The 21,350-nt window shown below is 34.4% G+C and overlaps 3 protein-coding genes and 1 long non-coding RNA gene across 5 annotated transcripts in view; 3 read left to right on the top strand and 1 right to left on the bottom strand.

Annotated features, from left to right (window-relative positions):
- The window catches only part of LOC134235111 (cilia- and flagella-associated protein 410-like), a 9,391-nt gene extending 3,327 nt beyond the window's left edge, over positions 1-6,064 (top strand). Inside the window, exons 3-6 of the mRNA XM_062717223.1 lie at positions 517-740; positions 2,739-3,036; positions 4,392-4,482; positions 4,760-6,064. Of these exons, the coding sequence (XP_062573207.1) occupies positions 517-740; positions 2,739-3,036; positions 4,392-4,482; positions 4,760-4,867 (721 nt within the window). The 3' untranslated portion in view covers positions 4,868-6,064. The remainder of the gene's footprint in view (positions 1-516; positions 741-2,738; positions 3,037-4,391; positions 4,483-4,759) is intronic.
- LOC134235112 (uncharacterized) lies at positions 797-1,307 on the top strand. The gene is made up of 2 exons (XR_009985332.1): positions 797-1,024; positions 1,219-1,307. It is a non-coding gene; the product is annotated as an uncharacterized LOC134235112 (long non-coding RNA).
- Positions 6,065-11,158: 5,094 nt separating the features above from the next.
- On the top strand, positions 11,159-12,643 carry LOC134235128 (neuronal acetylcholine receptor subunit alpha-6-like). The gene has a single exon (XM_062717238.1). It carries the CDS (start codon positions 11,162-11,164, stop codon positions 12,623-12,625), a length of 1,464 nt encoding a protein of 487 aa, XP_062573222.1. The 5' UTR covers positions 11,159-11,161; the 3' UTR covers positions 12,626-12,643.
- A 4,911-nt stretch (positions 12,644-17,554) lies between these two features.
- Positions 17,555-19,468, bottom strand: LOC134235127 (uncharacterized). 2 transcript variants are annotated; one of them, XM_062717237.1, is made up of 3 exons: positions 19,417-19,468; positions 18,167-18,520; positions 17,555-17,948 (listed from the first exon to the last, which is right to left on the bottom strand). In XM_062717237.1, exons 2-3 carry the CDS (start codon positions 18,513-18,515, stop codon positions 17,758-17,760), a joined length of 540 nt encoding a protein of 179 aa, XP_062573221.1. In that variant the 5' UTR covers positions 18,516-18,520; positions 19,417-19,468; the 3' UTR covers positions 17,555-17,757. The 2 variants fall into 2 exon arrangements, with proteins under 2 accessions (XP_062573221.1, XP_062573220.1); XM_062717236.1 differs by having other exon boundaries at positions 19,440-19,464.
- Positions 19,469-21,350: the final 1,882 nt, after the last annotated feature.

Below are 21,350 nucleotides of genomic sequence, written 5' to 3'. Positions count from 1 at the left end.
TGCCTGAATTTCTATCCCATGTATATTTTTACAGTGAATGAAAGGCTGTAAATTTCAGACGCTAATTATGTAAAGTCAAGAATGCCCTGCCTTACTGAAAGTCCAAGGATAACAGAGAATTGTACTTTTTGTCAAGTAGGTTATAGCATCTTTATTAGAGATTCAACAATAATAGGCTATGTTCAAAATTTACAAAAAATTTAATGGCTTTACATTCTCAATGATGTTTGAAAAAGACTCCATCGGAAATAACCCATACTGGCTTTCATGGGCTATCCTTGGGTTAAGACTTGTTCAAGAAAATATATACTTATTTGATTTATATGCAAAATAAGTTTTATTAGTTAATTTGTTTTAAATTTTTAATGTTTTAAAATTAATCTATTTCAAAGTTTTAAAGGTGTATAATACTCACACCTCAATGTTCATGTACATTGCGAAATACCTATTCTTGAATAAAAATAATTATGATAATTATTAACAATATTATGACATCCTTATTATTTTTCATTATAGTGTAAACAGCATAACAACGCTAGCTGATTTTGCAAGATGTAAACAACTTACTGAGCTGTACATAAGGAAAAACAAAATAGAGAACTTAGCGGAGATATATTACCTAAAAAATTTACCTCGTCTGCGTAATCTGTGGCTAGCTGACAACCCTTGTGCTGACAGGAAAAATTACCGACAAACGGTTCTACGCACCCTCCCCAGTCTACAGAAACTGGATAATGTGGGTATGGTCTAGTATTTCAAGATTGTTATGTGTATATATACCGGTCTCTTATTTAAGGGTCCTCCACACCATGTGACCTGTGACGTATATAGAGAAAAAATACTTTTACTTCCGGTTTTATTGAGAAAATACATGAACGAATCGTCCTACCACCGTTTGTAAACAATGAACACATGGCATGATGATCACAGAGTGACCGATGAAAAGGATTGCGGTATTTTTCTAATGAAAGAACAACAGGCGTCTTAGATTATGTTAATAAAGATAATAATTCCTAGACAACAGGTACTGGTGGTTATGACGAGAAAAGTAAAGGTTATTTCCACTTTCAGACTAATCAATCGAGTCTGTTTTTGATAGTATGTTGAAATTTCGGCACACTAATTTGTACGTTTCAATAATACATTATTTCATTGTGTGTTTATAAATATTGATAAAATAGTGTGCGTTTCTAGTTTTCCTCTTTTATTCTTGTCCAGTTCAGTGGCCAGTATATTACTAAATATAGTATGGTGACGTAAGCGGAGACTTGCCAAAGTTTTTGAGTCCCGAGCAACAGGAAAGATAACTCCAAAAAGGAACTTTGATACCAGAGATTTTGAAAATGTTTTTTCTACATCAGTGCATTTAATTTTAATTCAATTTTTTGATGTAATCTAATTCATTAATGTTTCTTCTCTACAAAAGGAGTCTTTGTTGATTTTTCTCGTGATGTATTTAAGAGAAAATGAGTTTTATGTACTTTTTATAAATAAAATAAATTTCTGTAAAAAATGTGTTGATCGATAAAATTAAGTTTTTATGGTTATTCTGTGAACTTAAAAATATACGAAAGGGTAAGACAAAAATTTTTGTGCTAGGTATAAAAACGCCTTGGGAAAAAATTCTTGAAACTTGTGAAATAATTATTTTAAAAAATTAGTATAAATTACATTTTAATCCCTGGACAGTTTTTAAAGGTTGATATGCTTGTTAAAAGTAATGCTCAATAATATGAGAACATAAGCTATGGGTGTGTGGAGGACCCTTAATTGAAAGAATTACATCAAATACAGTAACTGTACTTGGACAAAAAGTCGCAATAACTTAAAGTATAGAACAAACTTAATTGACCAAGATTTTATATTTTAAGTTGTTTACAGAGTATTTATATACTAAAAGGTGTGAGAAAGTTTTAAAGCATCTTTATTAGGATATTTGATTTTTGAAGAAATCTTGATTTAAAAAATAAATTTGTAGTAAGAAATAAGGAATGAATAGAGAAAATACTTGTATTTGGCTGACTCTGAGTTGAACGGAGGACCCTTAAATCTGGTGCTTTATTATTAAACTAACCAAGTCAATATCCATAGCCCATATATATGGCACGCCAAATCCACAAAAATGAGCAAAACATAGTTTCACAGTCGATAAACTAGGTTTATCGGTTGTAAACTATAGTTTACGGACTGTAAACTATAGTTAACAACGTTAATCTATATTTTACATCTGTAAACCATAGTTAACGCGAAAATATATCTTTCACAACCGTAAACTATACTTAAAACATCGAAAACAATCATTTGCGATTGCAAAACATAGATTATCTGATAAATACAGTTTCACGATTTGTAAAGTATGGTTTACAAACCGTTAACTATAGTTAACGATCTGATAAATATAGTTTTACGATTTGTGAAACTATGATTAACAACTCTTAACTATAGTTTACAAACGTGAATCTATGTTTATCAACAAAATCTATTGTTAACGCTTTATTCAGACAGATAAACTTAGATTAGCATTCGTAAACTATAATTAACGACCGTTAAATATAGTTTAACAGATGAAAACTATACTTCACGAATCGTTAACTATAGTTTACGGTTTGTAAACTATAGTTTACAGTCGATAAACCTAGTTTATCAATTGTGAAACTAGGTTTATCTCATTTTTGTGAATTTGGCGTGCCATACATATAGCCCCGACAAATTTATGTACTTTTATATACTGTGTCTAGTTGTAACAGAAGAGGAAAGAAAAGAGGCAGAAGAAAATGGAGAAATATTAACTCCTCCTGAAGATTATGAAGAAGAGCTGAATGAAGACGATCAGAACCTACCAGAAAATGGCGAGCAGGAAACAGTTAAAAGTGAAAAGAATGATGAATCTCCCAAGGAAGAGAACTCTCCACAAACAGACAAACAGACAGAAACCAACTCAGAAATCAAAACCCCAGAACACAAACCAAAGATGCCACCAGTAAAACCCAAGCAGTCCCTGCTGGATCCTGTCACGTTAACCTGGGAAGAAACAAAGTCAGTATCAGGTTTAAAAATGTAGTATTTTGTAGCTGCCCGCATGGTGCAGTGGTAAGAGCATCTGCTTTAGAGTTGTAAAGTAAGGAGTTGATCTTTGTGTCGCGGGTATGAATCCCACTGTGGGACGTGGAGACCAGTCCCTTGGATGAGGTACAAACTGAGGTTCTGTGTCATAGTAGGTGTTGGCACGAAAAAGATCCCTTACTGCTTAATGGATGTGAGTGCCAAGTATTGGACAATTTGTAGCTCACCAAGAAGAAGTGGTGGTGTCTCCATTTAAGTGAAAAATTCTTGAGAGGTACACTAAAGAACCAACAAAATTGTGTGATCGATCCAAAAAACAATCCTGATTTTAATTAGTTTTAAATAGTTTACAAGTTAATTTATCTTTGGTATTTGGCTAATTCTTACATAATCAATGCGATCAAATGACAGTTTCTCTAGTTAACTCCTATACCGTGACTGCCTGAGGCATGCTACTTGGCCAGGTGGCTGTGTGCATTCAAGTGAGAAGTGATTTCTTGTGAATTCACACCTCTGCTTGCTTTGTTTAAACAAAGGGATTATCAGCACGCACCAAATAAACAGAGCAGCTAAGGAATATTGCCACTGCTGGGCATCGCTGCATTTCATTTGCGGAAATATGCATAGCATTTCCGACATTTTTTAATTTCATTTCCGACATTTTTTTGTTTTCATTTCTGACATTTTTTTTTTTTCATTTCCGGAATTTACCTGTGCGGCAATTCAATGTTTTTAAGTAAAAGAAAATGGAATTTTAAATGTATTTATACCAAAATATGAATAAAAAATTTTTAAAAAAAACATCTATACATATATGCATACATGTAGCACTAAGTCTAGGACGGTAATGCATAAAACTTTTCCCCCACATTTAATGTGCACTTAATTAAATGTCAGTGACAGCACCATATTTATTTCCAAGTCACTGATAGATTTACAAAATTGGATTTCAATTATGTATTAATGATTTATTCCTTTAAATTATTCATAAGTAAAGTTATCAAATCTGTTACTTTAGGTACTGCATATGTATTTGAAAAATGTCGGAAATGAAATCTAAAAAATGTCGGAAATGAAAAGTTGATAATTACCCAGAATTCCGGAAATGAAATGCAGCCGCTGGGCATATTTATAAATTTTTGGCTAGAAAAAAGGGCATGGCACTGTGCCATGTTAGTTTGCTTTAGATTTAATACTAAAACAAGCATTAACCATTTGTGATTTTCGGTATTTATTCTGAGGGGATTTTCAGATTGTGAAAAACTCTTAATTTTTTGCTGTCCTTTTTGACTATTGGCATACAAATTCATTTGCGTTTTATTTTCTAGCAAAATTAGAGAGGAGTTGGGCTTAAAACCCTTGCCATTTGAGAAAATCACAACACCAAAACCTGTACAGAAATCCAATGAAAAATCAAGGGTAAAGTTATTTTTACATTGCTTATATTACGATTGAAAATCAAGAGATAACTTTTTTTATTTACTTGTTGAAGCCTCAACTTTTTTTTTTGGTATTGCAAAGAGTTGATTCAGAAAAACATGTACTTTAAGATATTATAAATGTTAACTTTTTTCTAGGAGAGCCATTGTATGTAAAGAAAACTAATCTTATGTACAGTTTATCTAAAATTAAAGTTCATGTAGATTTTTGTTTAATAGCAACAGCAGCTGAATTTGTATATTAATTTAACTTTCAGAATGCTCATGTTTTACAAGCGGTGCTGATTTTAATACGAGAGCTAGACAGAGAGAGTTTAGAGATTGTGAACAGTGCTACACAGAAAATGTTACACTCAGATATATAATGCTGTATACATTAGTGAGGTTTTAAAACATGTTATTTTTCACAAAACCATTTCTCTTAAGTTTTAAGTAAGTAAAGCATTTATAGTAAAAATATTCCAATTTATAAAAGGGAGGGCGTCTTAGAAAGACAATTAATGTATAAAACTAGGCAGTGCACCAATGGAATGAATGTTGAATGTCTAAGAGTGGAGAAGACCTCATTTTATTACTAAGTTTATTACCTCTTGTGATTTATAGGTCACTTCAATTCTCATTGTATGTCTTTGCAGTGCTTGAATTTATGTTAATTTACCCCAAGATATTTTATAGGTAAAATAGGAATAATCATTAAAACTAAAATCCATTCAGTAAATATGTTTTAGGTGTTTACATGAGTTGCCATAAAAAGTTTTTTTTTTAATTTTTCATGTTTATTGGGAGGGGGTGGGGATGCATCAATGAAGAATAATTGTGTGAATTGCCAGTAGAGAGCTTTTTTGAGCTCATGTTGATTTTTAACTGCCATATTGACTTTAAATATTATATGTATTCTAGTAATATCATTTTATGAATTGATTTATGAAGTTCATTTATTTGCAATACTACCTTATTCTCTCAAAATTTTGTTTTTCTTGATTTAAATTTTTATCTAGATGATACTTTCATGTTTGTTAATTGGACCCACCAATATTCTTATTGTTTTTCTTGATTGAAGATCTTATATGTCACAGAAAAGTGATGTTGTGTGCTCAATTTTTTGAAGTATTAATGTCTTATGTAGTGTAAATATTGTTTATTGAAATATTTTATTCATAGAATTGATTCAGCAATACTGAGCATTTAATATACGTACGTATACGTACTATGTATGTACATTTATATGTGTGGATCTAAATCCAGTATGTATTTATGTAACCTTCAGTTCCGTCCATGTGTTGATTTCTTTTTTCATTATACATGTAATAATATCAGTGATATATATATAATGCATCTTGTTTTATCAAATAATAAACTTTGATCAACAAATCTGATTTTCTGGAATGAGATTAATGTCCCAATAGATTGAAAACACACTTAAAAACAAGACTGCATGGTCATGATGGAAAAATTTGTGTTTCAATATGAAGAATTTTTACTCAGATGCAAAGTTGTTGCTTCAGAAAGATTTTAAATTACCCATTAAAACCATTATGAACATTTTTTATCACCACAGACTGACATTGAATTGATTTAAGTTGCACACAGAAGAACTTGACTTTATTTATTCCTTACAAGGAAAGGTTAAAGAAGAAACATTGACACTGCCATTTTTAGCTCACCTGAGCCGAAGGCTCAAGTGAACATTTCTGATCACTTGTGAAAAATTTATGGAATCTTTTGAAAATCTTTTTTTCAAGAACCACTCTGCTAGAAAATATGTAATTGATGTGGAAGCATCCTCAGGTAGTATGGATTTAAGTTTTTACACATCATGACCCCCGGGGGTAGGGTGGGGCCACAGTGGGCGATCCAAGTTTTACATAGGGATATATAGAGAAAATCTCTAAAAATCCTCTTTTCAAGAACAGCGAAGCCATGATCGGTCATATTTATAAGGAATCATCCTCAGGTTGTGTCAATCAATTCAGTTTTGTTCAAGTCATGACCCCCAGGGGTAGGGTGGGGCCTCAATGGGCGGTGTACGTTTTACATAGGAATATATTGGGATTGGGAGCATCTTTAAAATTCTTCTCAAGATATATGGAAGCATCCTCAGGTATTGTAGATTTCAGTTTGTTCAAATCATGACCTCTGGGTTAGAGTGGGACCACAGTGGGCGATCAAAGTTTTACATAGGAATACATATGAAGAAAATGCTGTGAAAATAATGTAAATATTGATTTAAAACCATCCTAATCAATCATATACTAGTAAAATGTAGCAGGCTGTATAAAACTGCTGAAGGCGACCTGTAAGTGTACATGTATATTACTAGTGTCTTCAAAGGCGGATCCAGGGCCGGCGCGCCCCCGTCCCCCCCCCCCCCCCCCCCCGTTTTGAATTTTACGTATGTAAAATTTAAATGTCCATTATCCTAAAATCAAGGAAAACATCTCTTATTTGTAAGAACTTGTTAGCTTCCGGGGGCTTCGCCCCCGGGTCCCCCAAAAAGGACCTTGCCACCTGACCCTCTGCCTTCTACTGCGCCCCCCCCCCTTTCGAAATTCCTAGATCCGCCACTGGTCTTCCCTGAAATGTTTGTCGGAAAACGTTTGTGTTTCATGTTTCAATATTGTTCAAATAATTCAACGTTCAATGCATTTTTCCATCAGATGAATTACATGTACGCAGTGTAAGGTTACTTGCCAATGCTATTACAAAAGAATCCAGGCTATGTCAGTCGATACATTTATTTGTCTTTCTTAATGAACATTTTCTGTCTCCATTCTGCAAACATGTTCCAAATTGCTTTTCGAGTGTTTTCAGACGGAAGTAAAGAATCAAAATCAAAATTTTGATCTATAACAAAAAACTAGAGGTACTGTGAGCAAGTACTAGTGAGCTCACTAAATGATACCCCCGCCTCGTATATGATTATAATGGCAAAATCCATGTTTTGCTTTGGAAGACCGAAAATAAGCTGTCAGATCAAAACGTAAAATAGGAGGTGTACAATGGCATTATGTAATAAAGAATCTTTGAAAATATTTTATTCAGTGGTACAGGTGGAGTTGCAGATAAGAGATGGATATCCTTCAATACTATAGAAAAACAAGAGGCCCAGGGGCCACATTGCTCACCTGAGCACTGTAGCTAAGAAGCAGATATCAGTATTGAAAAGCTTTTAAAAAATGCATTTATTAAAATTGTCCTGACCTACAACTAAACGGGATGGGGATGATTTGAACAAAATTGAATCTACACTAACTAAGGATGCTTACATGTACATATTTTTGACTGTGACTTTTTCCTACAAGTTTGAAATTTCATTGTGGCTCCAATCCTACCCCTGGGGGTCGTGATATGTACAAACATGAACCTACACTACCTGAGGATGCTTTGATATAAATATATGACCAATCATAGCTTTGCTGTTCTTGAGAACAAGATTTTTAAAGATTTTCCCTATATATTCCTATGTAAAAATTTGATCGCCCACTGTGGCCCCACTCAATCCCCGGGGGTCATGATGTGAACAAACTTAAATCTACATCACCTGAGGATGCTTCCACATAAGTTTCATATTTTCTAGCAGAGTGGTTCTTGAGAAGATTTTTAAAAGATGCCATAAATTTTTCACAAATTTGCAATTATCTCCCCTTGGAAGAAGGCGTGGCCCTTCATTTGAACAAACTTTAATTCCTTTCACCCAAGGATACTCTGTGCCAAGTTTTGTTGAAATTGGCCCAGTAATTCTGGAGAAGAAGATGAAAATGTGAAAAGTTTACAACGCCGACAAAGTCACGACAAAACCACGACGACAACGACAGACAACGGACAAACTTTGATCAGAAAAGCTCACTTGAGCCTTCGGCTCAGGTGGGCTAAAAAGCGAGGGAGGGGACATTAATTGATTATGTTTCGACGGCAACGTGCTTTTTGTCGGACCAAAGAACCAAAAACTTTGCATGAGAGTAAACAGTTTGGTTAGAGGGGTAGACAACACGCACTTAGCCCGAGAACGCAGTCAATAGATTTCTGCTGTATAAGTTTTCCTTTTTATTTTGAAAAATCTTGCGCTTACTTTCATGTTTTCCATAATTAATGAAATATAGCTGATCCAGGCGCAGATCGAGGATTTTTTTTTCGGAAGGGGGTGGAGGGTCCACCCCAGTCAAAATAAAATTCCAACCCAGAAATATCTTGACGAGCACAAAAAAAAACCCAAACCAAAACAAAAACGTTAAACTCATATCCAAAACGTAATAAAGCCTATTTCAGGGATGTGGTGTACGTGCGGGTGAGTGTGACCGTTGACCGTTAATAACTCTGCAATTTAAATCCCTCTCCCCCCCCCCCCCCTTGATCCGCGCATTGAAGAAAGTATTTATCAATTACTAATTCATCCATACATTCATGTTTGCCCCATTAAGGCTCGTATTTGTGATGTTTGTAAAAAATAAATCACGTTCATTATAAAATAAACCACTCCACAGAAATTTGATTTATTTATTAAAGTAGAGCTTTGAGCTTCCACTTTGCATCCTGAGTTTCATTAATTTTTTTAAGGATTCATTTGCAGGCTTGAGTTTAACAAGAGGCCCATGGGCCACATCGCTCACCTGAGCATTGTGGCTAGGAAAAAGTAGAAATTGGTTTATTATTGAAAAGTTTAAATCCAAAAGTAGTCCCATGACCAATCATGGATTTGCTATTCTTGAGAAGATTTTTAATGAATTTTCCTATAGATTTCTATGTAAAAGTTTCGCCGGCCATTTTGGCCCCGCCCTACCCCCAGGGGTCATGATTTGAACAAACTTGAATCTACACTACTTGAGGATGCTTCTATATGAATATGATTAATTATTGCTCTGCGATTCTTGAGAAGAAGACTTTTAAAGAATTTTCCTAAACCTATATATTTCTATGTAAAAGTTTGGTCGGCCATTTTGCCCCACCCTACACTGAAAAAATTTGAATCTACACTACCTGAGGACGCCTCCATATAAATATGATGAATTATGGCTTTGTCATTCTTGAGAAGAAGATTTTTAAAGAATTTTCCTATATATTTCTATGTAAAACTTTGGTCGGCCATTGTGGCCCCACCCTTCCCCCGGGGGTCATGATTTGACCAAACTTGAATCTTCACTATCTGAGGATGCTTCCATATTAATATGATGAATTATGTCATTGTCATTCTTGAAAAGAAGATTTTTAAAGAATTTCCCTATATATTTCTATGTAAAACTTTGGTCGGCCATTGTGGCCCCGCCCTACCCCCGGGGGTCATGATTTGAACAAACTTGAATCTACACTACCTGAGGATGCTTCCATATAAATATGATGAATTATGGCTTTGTCATTCTTGAGAAGAAGATTTTTAAAGAATTTTCCTATATATTTCTATGTAAAACTTTGGTCGGCCATTTTGGCCCCACCCTACCCCCAGGGGTCATGATTTGAACAAAATTGAATCTACACTACCTTAGGATGCTTCCATATAAATATGATGAATTATGGCTTTGTCATTCTTGAGAAGAAGATTTTTAAAGAATTTTCCTATATATTTCAATATAAAAATTTGGTCGGCCATAGTGACCCCGCCCTACCCCCGGGGGACATGATTTGAACAAACTTGAATCTACACTACCTGGGGATGCTTCCATATAAATATAAGCAATTATGGCTTTGCTGTTCTTAAGAAGAAGATTTTTAAAGAATTTTCCAATACATGTGTATATTTCTATATAAAACTTTGGTCGGCCATTGTGGCCCCGCCCTACCCCCGGGGGTCATGATTGGAACAAACTTGAATCTACACTACCTGGGGATGCTTCCATATAAATATGAGCAATCATGGCTTTGCTGTTCTTGAGAAGAAGATTTTTAAAGAATTTTCCTATATATTTCTATATAAAACTTTGGTCGGCCATTGTGGTCCCGCCCTACCCCCGGGGGACATGATTTGAACAAACTTGAATCTACACTACCTGAGGATGTTTCCCCATAAGTTTCATCTTTCCTGGCACAGTGGTTCTTGAGAAGAAGATTTTTAAAAGATACCACTAATTTTTCATTAATTCCCAATTATCTCCCCTTGAATGAGGGCGTGGCCCTTCATTTGAACAAACTTGAATCCCCTTCACCCAAGGATGCTTTGTGGCAAGATTGATTGAAATTGGCCCAGCGGTTCTTGAGAAGAAGTCGAAAATGTGAAAAGTTTACAGACAGACAGACAGACAGACGGACGGACGGACAGACAGACAGACAGACAGACGGACGCCGGACAAAATGTGATCAAAAAAGCTCACTTGAGCCTTCGGCTCAGGTGAGCTAAAAACGAAGCTCTTTATTCGTTTAGTTATGGGAAAATGTTGAAGTTAATTCGCCTTGCGACAGTCAGCTGTGGTACCCGCGTAACATGTGTAGCCACTGATGAACAAGACTACACGGAGTCAAGAAGGTGTAACAACGTATTGTGTAACCGGAACCAATCTAATTAAAATTACATGTTAGATCCGCTCGCTACACTGTTAGTTTAGCGAGTATGCAAGCGGATCTAACATTTAATTAGATTAGTGTAGCGAGTGTGCGAGGGGATCTAACATTTTATTTTAATTAGATTGAACCCGAACAGGATTACAAGGATATCATAGTGAAAATTTGGCAAAATGGGAGAACGTACATGTAGCATCAAGATAGTTTTCTTTCTGATGATGGTAAGAATAATATACACAAGAGAGAGTTACCTTCGTGAAAAATTTAATTTCAAACAAGACGAAAAACTTGAAATTTTGAATCTTTCTTCTTCCCTGCGAAATATGCTCTTTAACAAAAACTCGGGCTACAAAGAAGCAGACGACCCTATCTCGCGCGCTGGATTACGGTTTGAAATTTCAAGATTAGAAGAGTTTGATGAAATTGCAGGAGACCTCCGTCTTCTTTCCTCTCTTTTTATGATTTGGTCAGACGTCAGATTGGCTTGGGATCCAAATAGTTTCTCCGTGTTTCAGGAAAAGGCTGGATACGCTTTAAATGTTGATTACTTACAGATGAAAATAAAAGACATCTGGACACCAGACATAAAATTATTTAATCCTCTGATGGAAATGGATATATTCAAAGAAAAAGAAAATGACAAGGTCACTCTTGGATACCCTAGTATATTGTTCTACGACGGCTTACTGAAAACAGAAACCTACTGTAAACCGAACCTGAAGGACTTCCCTTTTGACGAACACGAATGTTCCGTCCAGTTTGTTGTAACTTCCACATTAATTGCGAACATCAACAATAAATCCCAAGTCTTCAATGACAATGCTAAATGGATATATTATCAAATGGCACCATGTGACCTTGACCTTGCTCCGAGCCGTTATGGAGTAGAACAAAACAATGAGCGTCGCGTTCTCGTTTTTCCAGTCAAACTTATCCGAAGACCCTCCTTCCTCTTTGTGAATATTGCAGTCCCACTTATGGTTCTCAGTGTATTAAATATAGTTGTCTACTTCATCCCAGCCGTCCCAGGAGATAGACTGTCCTTTTGTATTGCCCTTCTGCTCTCCTTTACCGTGTACCTTATCTATGTTGCTGGACTCATTCCTGAAACCTCGAACCCAGTTCCTCAGGTGATCTATTTTCTGGTGTTTCAGTTCCTGCTAAGTGCCTTTATAACAACTTCCAGTTTTCTTACTGCATTGCTTAACCAGCGGCACGGAGAAAAACCAATACCAAATGCACTCCAACGAACTGTTAATAAAATACGTAAAACACGTGCCCGAAAAGTCGAGAGGCAACTGGGGGACACGAATCCACCGACCGAAAATAACACGACAGTAACGAGTGGAGACCAACAAGTCGATAACGAGGAAGAACTCCAAAATAATGGCGTCTTATCCACAAAGACAACCTGGAAAAGCATTGCGTTGTTTGTGGACAGAGTATGTTTGACTGTAACTGTGATCATTCTTGTGATAGAAGTCATATTATTCTCATATCTTGCTTCTAAATTATCTAACGAGGTGAATCCTGATTTTGAATCTGAAATATGTAAAGGAAGCGGCCCAACTAATCTGACAAAAATCTGCTTTGATGACATTTCTGGTTTTTGTATTAACCCAACTGATATAGCTTGATATACTCTGTTGTTGATTTTCGTCATATTAAGATGTAAACATATTTTATATTGATGAAACTGATATAGATCAAGATATACGAGGGGTGATCAAAAAGTTCGCGATATTATATTGGCCATACACTTTTAAGTTCTAAACATGAATAAAGTTTTGCTTCTTGTTCGTGATCATGTATATTTCAATGTTTTGTCTTAACAAACGACTGTAGAAATTTATTGTATATTTTAGAAATACCTTTGAAGTAGCATATAATAATTTGTACACAGTTTATTAGGACAAATGACTTCCTAAAAATTAATCAATGATTGGATTGATCGTTTTAGTGATGGAAGGCAAATGTTTAAAAATAATGGTTGTTATATTGTTGCCCAGTGAAAGCAAGTTTGAAAAGAGATGTGTTTCTAATGATCAAACACCTCCAATTTACTGCTTCGAAAAATATGAATATTTCAATACTTTAGATTTTAAATATATTAGACATGATAAAAAGGAGGCACCCAAACTCTATCCACCTTGAATATACGTCTCTCCCGATACAGAAGATTTGGGTTTTGATGGTCGCCATGCTTATTTTTGGTAAGGATATTCTTAGCCACCCATTCTGTTGCCGAGATTTTACTATTTTTGACAAATTAAATGTTCTTGTTATAAAAATAAACTTACATGGAAAGAAATCTCATAATTAAATCTTTCATTTTGTGAAGAACGCTGTATATCACGTGATTTGCGCATGAGCAGAACAATGGCTGATGTGCATTAAAATCGGAGGGACTATTTCAACAATGAAACTAATTATGGAAGTTACAATTGTTTATATATGAAAAATTTCTTTAAGTTGCTATTAATTAAGTGCAATAAAAAGTTAGTACCAGTATATTTCAATGTTTTGCTTAACAAACGCCAATTTAAAACCACTCCCTAAGAGAGATTTTGCATGATACATGTCCACTACCGGGTTCCATTTCATGTCATTTTATAATACCCAGTATCCTGTTTATGAAAATGTGACAGCATTAATTATTACTTGTTTATGATTTTCTTTGAAAAACAATTACAAAAACAGATTATTTTACATGATTAAAAACAATTATCTAAGAAAATCAAAATTGATCTTTTGTTTGTCACTTATAGTTAGAATAATCTGTGCCTCCCAAACACTAGTACAACTAGTGTAATGTAGCAAAAAAATTACAGAATGAGAATGGCTTCGAAACGATTTTGAAGAATACAAAAAAAGTGTTTTACGGCTTTCATATTTTTACAAGTTTATTCATAAAGTCGATTTTTTTAAAGACATTTTTGAACTCCTGACTTTAGAGTTTATCTTTCATTTGAGAAACATTAACGTTCGTCAAAAAAGCTGTCACACATGGGCGTTGATCAGTGTTTCATAAATGCATCTTGCCCGCAAAATCGTATTTAAGGTTCATTGATACTCTGATAAGAGAGATAACTCTTTATGACATAAATGTGTATTATTCCTTTATAGAATTGCCAAGTTGAAAGTGTCTTTTTGTCCAATTTTGCCCCGCAAGCTTTGCTATTTAACTGTCTGTATTTTACTTAAAGATCGAATACATTTACTGTGGAAAATCATGAAGATTCAAGCAACAATTTATATGAGTGAGCAGAGGGTATATGAACCTTAATTTGCCGATAACTTTTGATTGGTTGAAGATATGGCTTTCAAAAGCGTATTTTTAGAGCCAAGATCTTTCTTTGGGTACCAACATATTAGAACTACTGACCTTGACCTTGGGGTTTGACCCATATTTGCAAAATTTAACAAACTTTAACCTTGGTCATAACTTTTGAACAGTCTAAACCTATGCCATAATTTCTGAACAGTTAGTACTAGGGCTTTCACATTTAACGGATATGATACATGTATATTCCCTGCGACAAGACCTTTGTCGAAAGCAGCTTCTCAAAACAGCTTGTTGTCCCCCGCTTTCGCGAAAGCGAGGGGACATTAAATCTCATTCGTCTGTCCGTCTGTCAGTCTGTCCGTCACAAAAACTTTAACCTTGCCCATAACTTTTGATTTAGTAGAGCTATGACTTTCATATTTCACTTGTGTATTCCTTGTGACAAGAAACCACCAAATTTGACCTTTTGACCTTGACCCTGGAGTTTGACCCACTTATACACAGAAATTTCAAACTTTTACTTTGACCATAACTTTTGAATGGAAGATACTAGGACTTTCATATTTCAAAAATGTATTGTTTGTGGCAAGACCTTTCATTGGATACCAATAACCTTGACCTTTTGACCTTGACCTTGGAGATTAACGTACTTATGAAAAAACGTTAACCTTGACCATAAGTTTTGAACGGTGAGTACTAAGGCTTTCGTTCTTCACATAAGTAATCCTTGTGAGAAGACCTTTTATTGGATACCAAGAACGTTTACCATTTGACCTTGACCTTAGAAATTTAACTACTTTTTGAAAACTTTAACCTTGGTCACAACTTTTAAACAGTAGATACTAGGACTTTTATATTTCACATATGTATTCCTTGTTGCAAGACATTTCATTGGATACCAACAACCTTGACCTTTTGACCTTGGAGATTTACGTACTTATGAAAAAACGTTAACCTTGACCATAAGTTTTGAACGGTGAGTACTAAGGCTTTCGTTCTTCACATAAGTAATCCTTGTGAGAAGACCTTTTATTGGATACCAAGAACTTTTACCCTTTGACCTTGACCTTAGAAATTTAACTACTTTTTGAAAACTTTAACCTTGGTCACAACTTTTAAACAGTAGATACTAGGACTTTTATATTTCACATATGTATTCCTTGTTGCAAGACATTTCATTGGATACCAACAACCTTGATCTTTTGACCTTGACCTTGGAGATTTATATACTTATGAAAAAACTTTAACCTTGACCATAATTTTTGAACGGTGAGGGCTAGGGCTTTCGTACTTCACATATGTAATCTATTTGAGAAGACCTTTCATTAAATACCAACAACTTTTACCCTCTGACCTTGACCTTGGAGTTTTAACTACTTTAAAAAAAACTTTAACTTTGGTCACAACTTTTGAAGGGTAGATACTAGGACTTTTATATTTCACATATGTATTCCTTGTTGCAAGACATTTTATTGGATATCAACAACTTTGACCTTTTGACCTTGACCTTAAAGATTTACGTACTTATGTGAAAACTTTAACCTTGACCACAACTTTTGAACCTTAAGGGCTAGGGCTTTCATACTTCACATATGTAATCCTTGTGAGAAAACCTTTCATCAACAACTTTGACCCTTTGATCTTGACCTTGGAGTTGACCTACTTTTAAAAAACATTAACTTTGGCCGTTAGTTTTTAACGGTCAGGAAAAGGGTTTTCATCCTTCAATGATAATTTCTATGAAATGACATATGATAGGATGTTCATATTAGACACAATATGTCATAAAAAATAACATCTCACCAACAAAAACACCGAAAGCGGGGGACCACAATTCTTTGAATTTGCTTGTTCCTTCTACAATACATATAAATTTACAATATACCCATATTGATCGACCATCTTCAACTTTAGCAACGTATTTTTATCGGTCGCAGCAGCGGCCGATCTATTTGTGGTTGTGTTAGAAAGTGCACATGGGTAAATGAGATATCATTATTTTATTAGTTCAGTAAAATAATTCTCAAATGGGGGGGGGGGGGGTTAATCGTTGTTATTTTGTTTCAATTTCATTGTCATTTGGCATCAGATAATTGATGATTTATGGTTAAATAAAAAGAGTTTACAATGGGTACTCCCCATGCATGTATATGCATTATATATAGGCATTGAAAATGGGGTTTACCATTTTTGTTTGATTAGCCTTCCCCCTTTCAATTAGCCCACCCCACCCCACTTTCGATTTGCTTCCGACGCCCATGCATATTCATCATAGACTTTCTTACATCGGTAAATCCATTGGACGAGCAAATGCACTAAAATTTCTAGTTTAAAATATATATTTTATTCATTGAATTGGATTCAACAGCAGGCATGATACTAAAATTTCTATCAAATTTTTAAAAATATTTATCTTGCTTTGAAGACGGCCTGAAATAAAAATGATCACTATTTCAGCTTTGAATATCCTGTTCTTTTCTTGCAGGAATGCTTTGAATTGTGAAAGTACTTTTTTGACATGTTAAATATGTTAGCGGCCGATTTGATGCTTTGCATCAATTTACTTGTTAAAATATGTTTCTCAGCGGGGAGAAGACCTGTGGTACATGTACCTATTATTTCCTCTGAAAAACAAGAGAACTCTTTTTTTGTACGGAGAAAAAACTTTATAAAATGCGTATACTCGTATTTTAATACCATGGTAAGCATGAATATCACATGTTTGTACTGTTACAGTAATATATGTTTAAGTAATAAAGGTATGTAGTAATGATTGAATGATTCATCTTAGATTTACATATTTAAAAAGTACAGTGATTGTAATTGTTTCACAACAGTAAAAGATCATCACCAAAAAAAAAATGACAGAAATAAAAAAAAAATGTTAACGTAACCTTGTAAAAAAGCATATTAACTACAAAATATTTATTAAAATACGTGTACATGTGTGCTAAAAAATAAACAGGTTAAAATTTAGAATATTCAAATTATTCATTTTTTAAAAGAAAAAAAAATGTATGTACATGCACTGCAGTTCAATGATTACATAATTTACAGAAAGAAAAATCATAATTTACAGAAAGAAAAATATTTCTGTAATTCTAGCAAAATTATAAACAGTAAAAAATATCTTCTGAATCACAGGGAACACGCTTATGGTGGATTGATGCTTCTAGCGAAGTGATTTCCATTTCCCTTGACTTTAATAATACAGATTGAACAGTTAAATGTACAGAACTGAAGGCCCCCCCCCCCAGTCCATGGCACTTCGTTATAAGCGTGTTTTTTGTTTAAAAACTGTGACTGCATAAGAAAAAGAATTCTAAAATTTCAATTTGACAACATGTTTAAATCTATGTGCAGCTAATTAAATATAGTTTCGAATATCGACATCACCCTGATAATACCCCTTGCCTATACAGTTAGTTTGATATGTCAACTGCACTTTAAGAAAGCTAATGTACTTTGACTCGAGCAAGTCACTTATCCTGCTTGTGTATTAGAATGGTGATAGTTCACAGGTTCGTTGTTATTCAGAGTAAAATACAAAGTAAAAGCCAGAATATAAGTGACTAGTCCTGCAATGACTCCACAAATGACGAAAATCAGCGCCATCTTGGCGCGCCTCCGGGAGGACATTTCGTCTCCAAGTTGCCACGCATGATTTGCTTGAACTGTAAAATAAAGTGTAAAACTGTCAGTTTCCTTAGTAAATACAATTACTGAATGCTTTTGTGCATTCTTTTTTATTTTCAATTTCATGTTTTGTATTTATAATTTAATGGGTACAAATTTGATAATATTACTGGGACTGAAATTGGTTAAGTGGACAAATAATTTCGAATGTGAATATTATTGTTACTTAGATTAATTGGTAGTAATCAAGACTTACCTCCGAAGTGATACCCTAATAGTCCAAAAATGAAATTACAACATAATAAGACAAAACATGACGTCACTACGTAGTCTTTTGGCTTGGGTTTCAGTGGTCCCTGTCGAACCACAGGTGCGTCCATATTGTGAACTGTGACGTCACTGACGTATGACGGCGGGGGTAGGGCGTCGACAGGTTGATCACTAATGACATTATTATGAGGTTCCCCGTTTTCCTTTGAACTAGGACCTTTATGATCTGTTGAATATTTCGCTAAATGTGTGTCAACCTCGAGTTGAATATCCTCGAATTCATCGTCCTCCTTGCTTTCAGATTTACCCGTATTCTTATCGTCGTTCACGTCCATTTTTTCTGAAAGGAAAGGAGGCTCAAACTTAAGTCTTTTGTTTAAACTTTAAACAAAAAGGACAAGCGATTCCCCAACCTTTTGTTATATCGACGCATGCAGTGGTGTAATCTATTAGGTCCAATGTATGTCTCAATACTGTATAGTAAAAAAATAAGAATATATTATGGAATGGCATTGATGGCGTTCCATATTACATATACTTTTAAAATATAAAGAATTGCCTTACAAGACAATGGGCTAATTAGTTTAACCAATCACCAATTTATCAGTCCATACATCTTATGTCCGTATACAGAAAAGGAACACCAAATCACACGTGTACATGTACATATATACATACCCCCTAACTTTTCCTATTGAATAGTCGGTTAATAAATTGTTCACTAACAGTAGTTATGTTTTATAAGGAAAACTTCTTTCATATCAAAGGCCTGTTTTGCATCATATGATCAATTCAAACCACAATTTAAAAAAAAAACAGAGCAAAAACAACATAGTCATTTTATGCTATCAGCAATGTTTACATGTACGTTGAATAGACAGCAGGTCAAACAATTATAGATACATATTCTTTATAAATCTTAAAGGGTTGATAAATAGTGGATTATCTGAATATCATTGAACACGACAATCAACATGATCAATACAATATGCACTCGGCCGTTCAGTGCGTATATTTCCCATACATTCTCGTATATAAACATTACACCACGTTAGGTTTGAATCACGATGTATTTTTCGATTGAACATGACAATCTAATAACCAAGGTATGCAAGTAAGATCGGGACTTTCTAAAGCTTCATTCTTAAGACATAGGAAGGAAAATGCTTGACAACGAGTAAGAAAACTATATCCTTATACATAAGATTATTTTTATCAATATAAACATGGCCTTACCTCACCCGGACTTGTCCATTTACCTGTTTACACCTGAAAGCGTCATTTTCTACGGGAGACAACTCGAAATTTAATAATTAGTTATAAAAAGGCACATCAAAAAGAGATTTTATTTCACGAAGAGTGAGGTTAACTTACAAAAAATAAAATTGAGCCATGACCGTAGAAATTTGGAGGGGGGGGGGGGGTGGTGGTGGTGGTGGTGCAATCACATTTTCCCAGTTTTTATAAATCAGTTGCAAAAAGAATTATCCTCGATCAATCCACAGCCTGTGATGGTGAACAGCACAGTGACTTGCTTCTGAAATGCAGTTTAAATAATGGTTATTTAAATAATCGTATTCACAAATCACTTTGACCATTTTACCGACAAAATTTTACAGTTACATGTACATGCTAACCTTTATATTCAAGTAGCTTAATTGTCTCCTAGAGGTTCGGGAGAAATAAATATCATGTAAATGTACATTGAAAATAAGATCAATTTGGTATGATAACCTTTTCACCGCCCTTGAAAAAATAAAAATCTTTTTGATTTCAGTAGTTGTCAACTTGTCATATTATCAACTTCCACTCCAAAACCACCAATTTCAACTAATCTGGGTAAAAAGAATCCCGCAAAAAGATGATTAAACAATGAGTTTGTTCAAAAAGAAGGAGGGATGAACATATTTTTTCCTAAAAGTCAAAAACAGGGTTGTTGTTTAAAAACCCTTCACAGAACTATTGGACCACCAGGGTGAAACGTGAAAACTTTAATCCAAGTTTATTAAAATCCAACCCAGTTGAAATTTATATTAGACCCGCTTGTATACTTGCTATACTAGCGACTATGCCAGTGGATCTAACATTTAATATTAATCATTAAAATTGTTATACCTTTAAAAATTTGTTCCAATACAAATCTTTACAAAAAAAGTCTAACATTTCTAATGTTTTGCTGAGCGGGCATAAAAAAATCGATGTTTGACCGCTGAGTGAGATGTTGAACCGCAGAGCGGGGCTTAATCTCATTTTCATTCGTTGGTGTTCAACAGTGACGGACCCGATGTAACATCACAGAATACAGTACAAAATAAATGTATGGCAAAAAAATAAAATAAAATAAAAGATGTAACAAAACATTTATTGACCGAGTTCCGAGGGCAAAACTCATGTTAACCTCGAACTCAGTCAATAATTGTATATTATGACTCAAGAATACAAAATAGGTCATTTCACACAGCTTTCTTGAATGTTTAGCAAGGTTGATTTGAATGCAACAGATTTACATTGAAATACTCGAGTAGATTGGAAGGATGACAGGGATATAATGGGGCCTCATACTTGTAGGTAAACATACACCAGTTTTCATGTAAATGTTCATTTTCAGCTAGGAAGACTTTTAACACATTTTAGTAATTGACACTTTTATAATTACTCATCTTTTCAGAAATTCAGTGCTAGAAATCATGGCGTTAGTGTTGCTTGCTATATTTGCAATTTTCTTCCTAAAAATAAAAGCTGGGAGGTGGAAATGTCACTGAATGCCTGTTAGCAATAAAAACCCCTTTTCCTTTTGGAAGAAGTTGGGATTTGATCTAACATTCATGTCTGCATCACTGAAATCAAATGAGTAACACATTTTATACAGCAACTTTTATTTGCATCACTAAATGCTTGTAAACAGCATAAAGATTGTTGGAGTTTTTTGTCCAGTAACTTCTTGTCTGCATCAGTGATATTTTTATCCAGCTTCTTTTATGTTTGTGTCACTGAAAGATTTTAGCAAATAAAGGCTTGCTGGAGTTTTAGAATAATTTAGCCAATTTTAACGAAATTGTCACAAATGCAATATACATTGTATTTCAAGTCTCAGACACCAACTGGATTGAATTTTTCAACACTAATTTACTAATTAATCTCTATTTGCATTGAACCACGTGGTTTTTCAA

Source organism: Saccostrea cucullata, unplaced genomic scaffold (assembly GCF_032062105.1).
Source record: "Saccostrea cucullata isolate Sc308-1 unplaced genomic scaffold, CSIRO_AGI_Scuc_v1 ctg1201, whole genome shotgun sequence".
Lineage (NCBI taxonomy): Eukaryota > Metazoa > Mollusca > Bivalvia > Ostreida > Ostreidae > Saccostrea > Saccostrea cuccullata.
Note: the sequence above shows the minus strand (reverse complement) of the source record. Positions and strands in the feature narration are given on the sequence as shown.

What these genes read in the sequence shown, in the direction of transcription:
- LOC134235128 (XM_062717238.1), top strand. Translation starts at nt 11,162, where the DNA reads ATGGGAGAACGTACATGTAGCATCAAGATAGTTTTCTTTCTGATGATG.
- LOC134235127 (XM_062717237.1), bottom strand. Translation starts at nt 18,515, where the DNA reads ATGGACGTGAACGACGATAAGAATACGGGTAAATCTGAAAGCAAGGAG. An exon ending in ATTAGGGTATCACTTCGGAG is followed by an intron (nt 17,949 to 18,166) that starts GTAAGTCTTGAT and finishes TTTATTTTACAG; the next exon opens with TTCAAGCAAATCATGCGTGG.